A 12,978-nucleotide genomic window follows, 5' to 3' on the forward strand; every position below is an offset into this window, starting at 1 on the left:
AGTAATCATGTCATTCCAGCATCTGATGGTCCTACCGCTCTTGAATGGCCCATCACCTGAATGCTGGAAGATGTGTTTCCTATGAGTCCTCCCCCGAGTTTTGCTCTACTAAGAAACATCCATACAATCTATAGCGTGTAGCACACAGGTGCATAAGCAGCAGCAGAAAGCAGCCTGTGCATAGCTTGCTGTATCCCCTGGAATGTCTCACAGGAAGCCAAAATGTTCACTAACTGCATGCAGATCACTCAGAACTGCAGATCAGGCCCATCTTTAAGATAGCAGACTACATTTCTTGCTCTGGTTTATGGAGTTCTGCTGTTGTGCTACCACTGCAAATAAACCATGCTATAGAAGAATGTTTTACTGTTCTTATCAAATACATGTGTAGCCTTTTTCAATTATACCTTGAAATATCTTTTCATGAATTTTTACGGAGGAAAGAGAATGTATTTATCCTGATAAACACAGATGGTTCATTTCTGTGTTTTTTTTCCCCTTTCCTTAACACTTTTAACAAAGCACAAGTTTGGATTTTAACACACACACAAAAAAATCTCTTTATGACTGCAACAGCATAGAGGGCTCCTCCTCTCCTGAATTTGTACAAAACACATTTTGTGCTTCTTCTTAATATGTTCTTGAAATAGGCGTGCACTGAGATCCCAGAATTTATTCTTCCACAATCCTGTCTGTAGCCCAGTAGTGCAATTACAGGGAATTCTGTTCTAGCTGTGCGCCACAAAATGTTAATTCTTTATATATGCAGAGTCAGGAACTTGGAATTTATATCTCAAGTAAAAAAGTTGTGGTGACCTGTTTTCTCTGGATTATAGCAGTTTTGGTAAACCAGTTATTTTGGACAGTGCTTCCCTTGAATGATGTCCTTGAACTATGTCCTTTTGTATGTAAATGTCTCAAAGGGTAGCTGACATTCCTGGGCTCCCTCGAGGCTGGGTTATAGTAAAAAAGATTTAGGAGTCTGAATAAATTTCTCCATAGATCCACAGATCTTCTGCCAATCCATGTCTTCCTGCTTAGGCATGGTGTACCTACCTTTATGGATATGCATTAGCCTGTTGTCTCAGGTTGGAACAGGATTTTTTTTTTCCACTTGAGATAGCTAATTTGTACCAGAAAATAAAAGATTTTTGAGTATATAGTTCTTCTACCTTTGTCTGAAAATACCTTAGTTACCTTAGTGTACTCTTTTTGTTACAACTTTATTCTTTTCTGGCAGTACTTTTTATAAGTCATGAGAATTCGAAGAGTAATTTTAGACTGGAACTTTTTATCTTTGAAATGGCCTATCCTCTTTGGGCTTTCTGCCTGTACTCTTTTCATACCTTGATACAGTTGCTGCCACCATCCCTCCTGCAGTGTCACTCTCCAGTGGTCCCATTGTATTAATCCTGGAACTGCCTCTTCAAAGTAAATTGGATCATCTTTAAGGTTCAGAGAATTATTTCAGGATGTTATTACTGGGCAAGTCACTGACCTGATATTCTTTCCTCAGAGAGAATAGACTAGGTTCTGTTTCCATCATACATACTTGTTCTGCATGATTTCAGTACATCTGGCTGAAGTCAGTATTTTAGTCTTCACTTTAATTTTTTTTGTCAAACACCTCCAGCAAATTAGGTTTCACACTGTCCATACTATTCCCCTTAGAATTTTAATTAGCTCGGTGCTGAATACCCAGTACAGTGCAGTTGTATGTATTTGATTACTACACAATTTGTCAAAACTGAATTGCTATGATTCCAACTTTTGTAATGCATTGCTGTATATCTGCAGGCGAAGCAACATTATGGGGGAAAAAACCTGATCAAGTGATTCAGGTGTCATTATAAAATAGATAAAATCTCAACTTTAGTCTGTGAGTGTGGTCTGTGTGTCATAGGCTTATGCCCTATCATTTTTTGACCGGTAGAGAGAGAAGGACAGCAAGGTAAATATGAACCCTTCTTTACTTGGTGTCCCTTAGGACCTGATCCAGGCATATCATTCTGTGCCCAATATGCTTGGTGATGCCAAAGACATAGAAAGCTGTTCCACAACCACGGTAAAAGTTCTCATATCATGTGGAAAGCTGAATGTGTGAAAGCAAAGCAGCCGCCTCTGGCTTTGTACCACGTGCCCTCTGACTTAATGACATCCTCAATGGGACTGGGACACGGGCAGGCAGAGGGTGGGCACTCAGTGCTCGTGGCAGCCCCCTGTGGGCACCCGTCCCTTGGGGACCGTTCTGCCTCCCATGGCTTGGAGGAGACCTCAGGCTGTGGGCCACCTCAGCCAGGGATTTGGTTTCTCGCTTTTCTGTCTCGCTGTACTCAGTCATGTTCCTATGAATTTCAGCAGTGACTCCTCTGGGTGAGGAGTATGAGACAACAGAGCCCACCGGGGAGCAATGAACATGGTGGAATGGGCTATAGGGCAGAAATCAGTGCATAGGCAGTCCTCAGTGTCACACTGGGAAGGACAAAGGTCTCATCCTGGTTCTGTTGGACATGAGAGCTGTTGCATGTTCCCAAATGTTTGAATGATGCAGAGGTACCAGGCAGGGCACCTTCAGCCCTGTTTGTTAAAGGAGATTGTTATTCCAGTGAAAAAAACAGGAGTATAGAGTGGAAGTCCTCCCACCAACCATCTGTCCTAGGGAGGGCTTCTTGGTGAAGAAGGGATAGGTGCCTTAGATGTGTCTGAGTCCCCTTCCAAATGTGAAAGGCAAAACTGTAAATATGGAGAGACCATATGGTGCAATTTGATCCTATATAGAACAAGAGAGACTTCATCCAAAGTGATTTAATTTTGGATGTGACTTGCTTTGAGTTTCACTAACTAATGTTTTCCTATACTAACATTTTACTTGTGCATTCTTTTTATACTAGACATTGCCAATAGAGGCATGTAGCACAGATGCCATTTTTCATTGTAGATTTTTCAGGAATACGAAACAATTTCTGCAGAGTGCACACATTTGAAATATTCATGGATTTGTGTGTATGACATACTGATGACCAAGTACTGACTTTGGTTTTATTCATTCAAAATTTAGTGATCCTCTGAAAAAGAGCTGGAGGAGTGGATGGATACTTTTATCAAGTACAAATTCTGGTAGTGGTCCATTGTGAGTCTTCCAGATGTCAGGCCAAATTGTTCTCTTATGCAACACCAGGCTCTGAAGTCAGCTCTTCTTTTTCTGCATAGCTGAGGAGGTGTTGTTAGTACTTGCTGATGAGCCTTTGCGCTACTTACCACTTTTTTTTCCCACCTTGTGGGTGGTGATGGAAAGGTATAATTGTTGGGCTTCTGTCACTGCACGGTGCAGTGTCAGAATGAAAACTAGCATCACACAGAACAGACAGAACTAGCCATGTTTTTTCAAACCTACAAAAATATTTTTAGTAGTGGCAGGTTTCTTTTAGTAGCTAATGAGCACCAAAAAGAACAAAAGGATGGCAGAGAAGCATTGAAAATGGATAGTTAGTGCTACAAAGTGGGTGTTTTTTCAGAGTTTCAATGCTGAAGCCTTTAGAAGAGAGCACTTACAGATGTTTGATTTCTTTCAGGTCCTCAGATTTTGGGACGTTATACACAAAGTTGAATCTACAGCCTGGAATTGCCACTGTTATTGACAATTTCTACATTTGTCCTACCAACAAAAAAAAGGTATGTGGCAAAAAAAATGACTTTTTATAGTGCAGCTAAGATTCTGCAACTATGTGAAGTGTGTTTTACAGGTTTTCAAAATATAGGGAAGTGATTTTCACAAAGTTGCAGGTTACCTCAGGTGCATTTTGTGACATATGGAATTAGGATATTTATTTCTTCCTGTATAATTTAGAAAGGAAAAAATGCCTTGATGGACTCTGAAAACTTCTGAGGCCACTGACTTCTGGCAGTTGAGCTTCTGTGGAGTTTTCCATGGAAAAGAAAAGGACCTCCTGTAGGTTTTCACACATCCACACAAATTCTGGGACTAACATTCAACCTCTTCAACCTTTATGCACAATTTCAAACTCCTTTGCACGTTCCTTAATATAAAGCACAGGGATTGGGCAGGCTGTCATTGCAAATGATGTTTATCCTGTGTAAAACCTTAATTAAAAAATAAAAACACCCTCTCCTTGAGACTCTTTCTTAAAAAATGTTCCTGCATCATTACTGAACCAAAAAGCTTTTCATGGAGCCTAGGAAGATTAAGTGGACTTTATAAGTGCAAGCGAAATCGACCCATTGAGTGTATTTACAATGGATGTTATATTAGAATCAACAGGAAGAGCGATTATGAGAAAAAAAACCCAATAACAACCCTTCTATGTCTGTAAAATGCCCGTGATTTAAATGGCAAGAATTGTGAAATGCATTGTGAATAACACAAGCACAGTAGGTCTTTCATGAAATAAGAATTTTCTCTTGATAAGGGCCTTTTAACTCCAGTGTAATACAGAAGCATTGATTTCATGCAGAGACCACTGATTGGAAGGACACTGTTAGTTGTGTTTATCTGTCTGTTCTGCTTAATCAAAAATCAGTGGAACTCGGCGAGACTGCCTGGATGATTAAGTACATATTTTATTTCTCTTGCAACGGTCACTGGAGTTTTTTTGCCAAAGCTATGCTACACCTGAGCTCGGTAATATATTTTTAATCTGCTGCAAAGTCAGAAATGATTTTTTTGTTTCTTGAAGTGGAACTACCACCAAGCACAAAGTTTCTGTAGATTGTGTGTCTCAGAGATAAGATCTACTGATGATTTCAAGTCCTAAAGAATAAAACCAAAAATCTTTACCCATCTCAGTTTCTGGAATAAAGGCTAAATGTATGAGATGGATGAGAGCCCTGTGGAGGATTTTTCCGAGCTCACCCAGCTACAATGTAAAAGCCTGCACAAGCACAGGGGGAGTCAGTGACAATGTGGTTGTGCCAGTTGTCTGGCAAAATAAACAGTGGTAAGATCACTGCTGAATTTCAAGCTTGAAGGACTCACCAATGTTCACAAAAAATCTCATGTTAACCCTATCTTAGAAAAATCTATGTTCTGCTCAAGACAAGTTGAAGTTCTTAGAGATACAAACCCTGCTTACTAAACTAATATCATACTGGAATCCTTCTGTTACAGAAAGTCCCTTTGAGTCATTAAATACGCTATTTTTATGCTGAGATTTGCTTCTACAGGGATGTTGTTCAATAGTATACAAACAACAAAAACAGAAGAGCAGAAAGGATTTCTGGGGCCTGTAAATGATGCCAGAGGGAGATATTTTTACATGCAAATGTACATACATATATGGATACATGGTACAAAAATGTGAAAGCATTGGGGTTAAATGCTGTAGCCAACAGCTTCAGAGTGGTCTTGGAGGTGTTGCAGCCACATGTGGCAGGTAAGGGGGAAGTCTCCATGTCGACTTCGTCAGTCATCATGGGAACTTTTCTGGTGCTGGACATTTGATTAGGACACTAAGACTACCGGCTGATTTCACAAAAGTTATTTAGAAAGATGGAAGAACATGTCTCCCTATCCACACATTTCAGCACAATCGCACTAGGGTGGAATAGAACATTTAGAGCTCTGACCCCCTTTTCTGAGCTGAGCAGAAGTCTCGGGGTTTCACTCGTTCCTGGTGTTACCAGACTTCAGATCATTATGGTGTAGGTTTTCTTCAGCAAGTTCACATCTTTTGAAATGTGCTGAAAATGGGAACTGGAGTGCTGACCGTGCATACTGGAACTGAGCATGCACTTTAAATTTAAAGCATAAGTAGTCCCATGCTACAACTTAGCATTAGGGACTGGGAATATGCATGAAGGCAAAGATAAAAGACACTGATGGGGATTTTTTGAATACTTTGCATATTAAGCATTATCCTGTGCTTTCATTCCATTTACCCATTGTAGACCTCATCTGTGAAAGAACTGATACTGCAAATTTAATGCTCATAATTTCCACCTCAATGTCATCAGAGCATTAACCTCACCTGATTTTAGCTCTGTGGAATTTAGGTGTCTAGTCAAGCCCTCTCCCTCTACAGTCAAAGGAGGAACGTGGGTACCTCCAGGCAGTTCATCCTGTTAAAATCATAGTTCTTTGTACTTATGAGAATAAGATTGAATGATCTTGTGGAGGTTGCTATAAATGGCTTTGTGACTATTGTGGGTCTGAACAGAGTCTCACTGCAAAGACGTACAAAGAGATGTCATGGTTTAACCCCAGCCAGCAACTAAGCAGCACGCAGCTGCTCACTCACTCCCACTGCAGCGGGATGGGGGGAAGAGAATTAGAAGGGTAGAAGTGAGAAAACTCATCGGTTGAGATAAGAACAGTTTAATAATTGAAATATAATAATAATAATAATAATAATGAAAATCGTAATGAAAAGGAAAATAACAGAGAGAAATAAAACCCAAGAAAGACAAGTGATGCAAATGAAAACAATTGCTCACCACCAACCAACCGATGCCCAGCCAGTCCCTGAGCAGCGGCCCCCCCCGGCCAACTCCCCCCTAGTTTTATCACTGAGCATGATGTCCTATGGTCTGGAATATCCCTTTGGTCAGTTGGGGTCAGCTGTCCCTGCTGTGTCCCCTCCCAACTTCTTGCGCCCCCCCAGCCTACTCACTGGTGGGAAGGTGTGAGGAGCAGAAAATGCCTTGGCTCTATGCAAGCACTGCTCAGCAGTAATGAAAACATCCCTGCATTATCAACACTGTTTCCAGCACAAATCCAAAACATAGCGCCATACTAGCTACTATGAAGAACATTAACTCTATGCCAACCAAAACCAGCACAAGATGGAAAATTTTTTGTTTTGTTTTGGAATGCAATTAGATGAAATATTTTCTAGAAGGCTCCAGTCTACTTCTTGGACTGACATTATTTCTTCAGTTTATCTCTGCCGGTATACCAGCTCCTGGAGTGACTTAGAGTTTCACTCACAAAAGTTTATACTTCTTATCTTCCCTACCCCATCGTTTAGGAAGTTAAAATTCAAAAGAATTATAATATTGCTCATGAAGAAGTACATTAGCAGATGAAGAAGGTACAACAGCATCCTTTTCACATAGTGCTACAAGGAAAAGGGATTATATAAAAAAAGAGTAAGATTACAAGGTAAAATATAGGAATGCTGGGGGCTTTGAATTAGATGGTGGAAAGATAGAAATAATTTGTAAAACCCACTAAATCTGTGCAAAGAAGTGGAACATTCCTTTTCTCTCTTACCCTTCGATAAACAAGTTGCAATGAGTACTGTTCATAGGTCTAAGAGAAGAATCAGGAAGGAGTTGTTGTGTCAATGTCATGTCTACACAATCTTTTGACGATTGAGGTAAATTCACTCAGTCTGTGTCTTTTTCTGGCTGAACGCAGCAGAACTCTGATGCAGAAATTGTGTTGCTGGGGTTACCATAGGACTCAAGCTATGAAACCCAGTTTTGACAAGAAATTATGACAAACCTCTGAGGGTAGAGCTTTAGAGGGCTTTGTGTATTGCTCTGAATGGGCCTTTCTGATGAAATCATGGGATGGAGGCGTGAACCGTGGCTGTATTGTTTGTGTTTCAGAGCTGAACTGCAGTCAGCCAGCAGCACAAGTAGAAGACATTTGCACCTACCCACAAAAGACTCACCCTAAATGCTGTGAAACAATAGAGTAATAGGGGAGGTAACACTGTAATTAAGAGTTCACATGTCCTAAGGATGCATTAATATTTGCTTTGCATTCTGGCTGGTTTTTAGTGTATTATAAACCTGCAACTAAAGACACTGAGACTTACTCTGATATGGTTTAGAAAGATGTAGAGTAATGAAGGTGAGTTCTCCTATGTAAGCTCTCTGATGCTAACTTCTCCATTTGAAGCACTTTTTCATTGATCTGTGACGTAAAAATTACTCTATGCAGGCCTTGAAGTGCTGTGCATTAATAAGGGATGTTCCTGCACTTTAAACAATGGAACTTATGTAGTCATCTCCTTTTCAGTAATTACTCTATGCCGATAGCATCAAATAGTGCAGGCATCCCATAACGTACCATGTAGGGGAAATAATTTGATTTGTATCCTGTGTTTTCCAAAACAGCATTATAATTGTGATTTGGAAGTGATGCACATGATTCATGGAGTATGGGATTATGCTTTCCATAGTGTCAATCTGGAGTCAGCTGAACAAAGTAAATTCTTTCTACAGAAGACAGAAGTAGCAGAACTCAGCTTCACTAAGCTAAATTATCGACCAAATATTTAACTTTTTTATAGAGCATATATGCGGTTGCATGTAGAAGTTATGTATTTGCTTTAATTCTGTGTATGTAATGTTGCTGGGGAGGAGTTGAATGAACATACTGATTTTTTTCCCACATTCAGCACATATCTTAATTTTCATTGGTGCTAATGCAACTGATGCATCCATCCTTCTGTTTATATGCTTCTGGAAAAGAGGCAGCTAAGCAGCGCATATTCAGGCTTTTCATATTAAGAGAAAATAAATGTTGATTGTGCATACACTGACTTATTAGTTAAATGGATTGAACACTTACATTTCCCAGCTGTCACAATAACCAATAGCTGGTTTTCCGTTCTAAAAGGCAAGATGACAAATGTGTATTCTTGCTTGACAAACCACACAGAACACTTAAGATAGTAATAAGGATATAGGCTATCCTGTACCATATTTTAACTCCTGATACTTTAAAATAGTATAAATTACACATGATCGCAAAAAGGTATTTGCCACAGCTATAAAAGCATTTCCCAAGATGCAACTGGCTTGAGCAACGTTTGTAAGCACTTACAGGTAAATGCAGCCCTACAGCATTTTGACATTTGTCTTTCAGAGCAAAACAATTGATAGTGGAAGTTGTCAAAATGCAGTATGACTACATTTACTTTTAAGGAATAATTCTACTCAAGAATCAATTTCCTTAGAGACCATACCAGAACATCCGCAAACATAGAGAGCAGAATTATCTTACACTTTTATTAGTAGAAGTTGTCAACTATGGAATATTCCTTTCAATAACCTGAGTAGTTACTTCAGGAAAGTTTCACTGTGAAATTGCACAATATGAGTCTGTATGTTGTGATGCATCATCTCTCTACCGTGATGCATTCTTTTCTTATAAACAGTGTTACCATTCAGTTTTATTCTAGTGATGCACCACCAGGGCACTGAGGTAACCTGACTGCATCATTTTGCTTTAAGACTTCTGTCCAGGACTGTTCAGTTCATCTTCAGATTTTCCAAATGCTTCCATAAGTATGCCCAGTAATTGAATTTTTTTTCCACCCACAGTGTGCTTTGTAAGTGGATTGCTGTGAGAGGCAGTCCTATACAGAAATCCCAGATTTTATTCACACACAACTGATGAGCAGTTGCCTAGTTGACAGCCAGGAAGCTATTAAATGCAAGTGGAACTCAATAGGTTAAAACAGTCAGAGCTTTCACTGAGCTCTTAGCTAGGAGTCACCATCCATGGCAGAGGTTCATGTAGCACCACCAAAACCAAGCCATACAGGGGGAAGATTTAATGGATGCTATTTGATGGGGTGTGAGTATGTATATGTGGAGAAAGTATGATGAAGCTTTGAGAAACAGAGAATGGAACAGTTGAAAATTAAAAATATGTATGGAACAATCACTAGGAATCTGGCTATTAGGAAAGTATTTGAGCTATTTACTGGCTAAATGGAGACTAGGAGCTACAGCTTTCCCTGTCTAACTGATTCCTGCTATGTTTGAGAAAACGGCTTTTTTCACACTTCGTATGTAAACAGGGCTGCATCGGAAATGTGTAACTCTTACGTGATTTTCATATTCTAACTCCTTGTAACACCTCCAATAAGTCAAAGTAGTAGCAGTGTTACTGTTTTGTTTAAGTATACCCTCTCTCTTAAGCAGTAGACTATGAATGCATTTTTTTATATATGTTTGGTTGATTTCCATAAAAATTTTGCACTTTCTGTGCATTTCTCCATCCTGGACTTTTACATACGGAGCTAGAAAGGAATCCGCAGCTCTTGTTGATTAGATGCATTGTTGTCTTTGGATACCTTTTTGCATGCATATCTACCAAAACATTGAACCGTGCATTCTGAAGCTGCCTCTAAACCTTTTTGTTTCAGTTCTGCTCTGTTTGACCTACAAATGTTTTATAGTCCAGCAGCTGGAGTAGGCTGTGGTCAAAGGCTGCACCTCATTTAAGAAAAGAAAAAAAAATATCCACAAAAAAACCCAAATCAAGAAACCTGGCTAACAATACACATGAACAGTAGACTGCCATGACTAGTGTGTAGGTTTGCTGTAGTATGTAGGATAATTACTCATCAAGGTAGAAGGAGGGTGTGTGGGCTAAATGAGTGCACACTTGAACAGACATTCTGTGTTATTATTCTATCCTATAATTTATTTGGTGCTTAATGTAGAGATCTCAATTGAAGTTTTTGAGATTGACCTTCTGCTGTGATTTTGTAGCCTAATGTGCAACTTTTCCATTCTTTTGTGCTCAGGCATACAATTATTCTAAGAAAAAATTGTCCTGTCTTTACTGCATGCTTATTATAGATTCTTTTGTTCTGTTTTTATGAATTTCCTGTCTAAAACTCATAAATCATAAAAGCAGACCAACAACTACCAAAAGCCGTAATGTTAAATTAAGTTTACTGTAGTGAAGCCAAAACTAAAAAGACTAGTTGGTGGGAGTACAACATAAAAAAGATTTATGTGATAATGGAAAAGACCTGTGAGCAAGTGTTAAGAGACCATTGTGCATATGATTCTGCACTTGAGAGACATCCATTTCCCTCCCGGTAATTCTGGGAAGAGAAGGAATCCAAGCATCATATTTTCAGCAAGATTTTATTTCCTATCATGATGAGCAGGGGTCATTGCTTGGAGAAATAGTTATAGTCAATCAAGAACATATAGTAGAAAGCAGGTCTGAAGCTACCCTCAGCACCTGAGGCGATGTGTGCTGCTGAGTGGGTGGCTGGTCAGAGAGGAGCTGTAAACGGGAAACTGTAATGTTCCACACCAGAGGGGTTTTAAGATCTGGGATTTTGATTTGGTATGTCTGAAAATAAGGGCAATTTTGCAAAATTTAGACTGGGCTGTCATTTCAAAGCTCTTTATTTTAAAATGCAGATTGTTATACTGAGGTCCAAATCTAAATCTGAGCCATACGCCAGAGAAGAATCTAGAGCGGTGGTGGTAGATTTGCTGTGCAGGACACTAGGCAAGTTGTGTGTTTGCCTTGTCCAGCTTGCCCATGGGCTCATTGACCTGAAAGTACTTCTCAATTCCTCCTCTGCTTGAGATAAGAACTAGGGGGTAAACCAAAATCAATTAATCAACCAAAATTGTCTGTGGTTGGTCTCTAGACCTGAGTGAGACCTAGGCTTTTCTCCAGCATGGCAGAGACTTTCTTGTGTCCTAGCTAGAGCTACAAATGTTTTCTAATTAATAGCTATGAGGATCATGCACATCTTTTTTTAAGGAGGTACATTCCCTTAAGAATATCATCCCGGAAGATTTTCTGATACAATATGGACCTCACAGAATTAAATATAACAAGGAGGCAAATTATGATGTATGGGATAGTGTCCAAAGGAGAAAGTGTCCATATGAAGAGTGAATAGAGAGTTACCAATTCAGGGTTGCGTGAAATCTGTGACAGATAAAACCAGAAAGGAAAAGGTGGTTATATTAGCAGTGCTGAATCATTGCAAAAGGAAAGAGGAGAGAGAGAAGCTAATTGTAAAGAGGAAATGGTAAAGGATTAGTAGCAAGCATCTTATGGTACTTAGTAAGTATTTAATTGGTTGCCCAGTATGCTAGGAAGAAATGGGTACAGGTCAGTCTATAGAACAGAGTCAGGTTTCTGCTAAACTGGCATACACAAGATGAGGTTTTTCTGTGATTAATTTAGATTATTTATAGCTATTGCAATTATCCTGTGTGTTGAGATTCATCTAATTATTTACTGAACGTCACAACATGCCTACAGGCATGTATCAAGGTTCCTGCGTTACAGAAGGGAGGAAATTGGCATCTCTTTCATCTTAACTCAAAGTCTAACCACAGCAACAACTAACCAATAGGACAATGTTAAGGAGATTTTATGAAAACTTCTAAACAGTATTTGAAGAAAGATGAGTATTACTGTTCAGGAGGTCTGCAAGGACAACGTACGGTAGGCATATTCCCCAGACAGCCCAAAAATAATGGTGTAGTGTGTTTGAAACATATTCATCATGCTTGCTGATGGATCTTCTGTATCTCCTGGAGACCTGTGCATTTCCTCCTCATTTCCCCAATGATGGAACGGCAGCACAAGTCCCAGCTTCCACGCTTCATGCTCTGCTAGCATTTTCCAATCTACTGATGTGTCAAATTCTGCTTCTCTTCACTGCAGCTGTTCAACTTCCCTCCACTCGTGCTGACCACACAAACTGCTCTGGCTCTCTCAGGATCAGACATGCAGCAGCGTTTTTTTCCCAGGGGTTGGCATGGAAGCACAGTAGAAATGAGCAGGGTTTAAATTGCTGCCACGGCCATTTTGCAGGGCTGGCAGCGTGCTCACCCCACCGAGAATCCCCGTGGCTGCAGCCCCCCTACACTGCCAGGAGTAAAACTGCTGCTTAAACCAGTCAGCTGCTGCAATCTTGCTGTCATGCCACAAATATTTGTACAGGACTCCTAAACTACTGTGAAAACTAAGTATTCCAGTGATTTTGTTTAGTCTACCCACTTTGTGGCATTTAGTAGAAGGGAGGAATGTAACTGTTCTCTTACGTGTTTCTAATCCTGAAATGAGCCCTGATTCCCAGTAGACCCAGCCCCCAGCAGCAGCAAACTTCTACTGAAAAGGCAGGACCTGTGTGATACATATGTTTTAATCATAGCCTTCTCATGCAGCCGGTGCCCATATATTTGAATATAGTCAACAAAAATTCATGCAAACATAAACCAGGATTTTTC

At 39.8% G+C, this 12,978-nt stretch overlaps 1 protein-coding gene across 6 annotated transcripts in view; it reads left to right on the forward strand.

Moving 5' to 3' along the window:
- The window catches only part of SORCS2 (sortilin related VPS10 domain containing receptor 2), a 586,176-nt gene that overhangs the window by 321,220 nt on the left and 251,978 nt on the right, over positions 1-12,978 (forward strand). For all 6 annotated transcript variants that reach the window (XM_052780552.1, XM_052780555.1, XM_052780553.1 and 3 more), the window contains exon 3: positions 3,573-3,672. In XM_052780552.1, the coding sequence (XP_052636512.1) occupies positions 3,573-3,672 (100 nt within the window). The remainder of the gene's footprint in view (positions 1-3,572; positions 3,673-12,978) is intronic.

This window comes from Harpia harpyja, chromosome 2 (genome assembly GCF_026419915.1).
Source record: "Harpia harpyja isolate bHarHar1 chromosome 2, bHarHar1 primary haplotype, whole genome shotgun sequence".
Taxonomy (NCBI): domain Eukaryota; kingdom Metazoa; phylum Chordata; class Aves; order Accipitriformes; family Accipitridae; genus Harpia; species Harpia harpyja.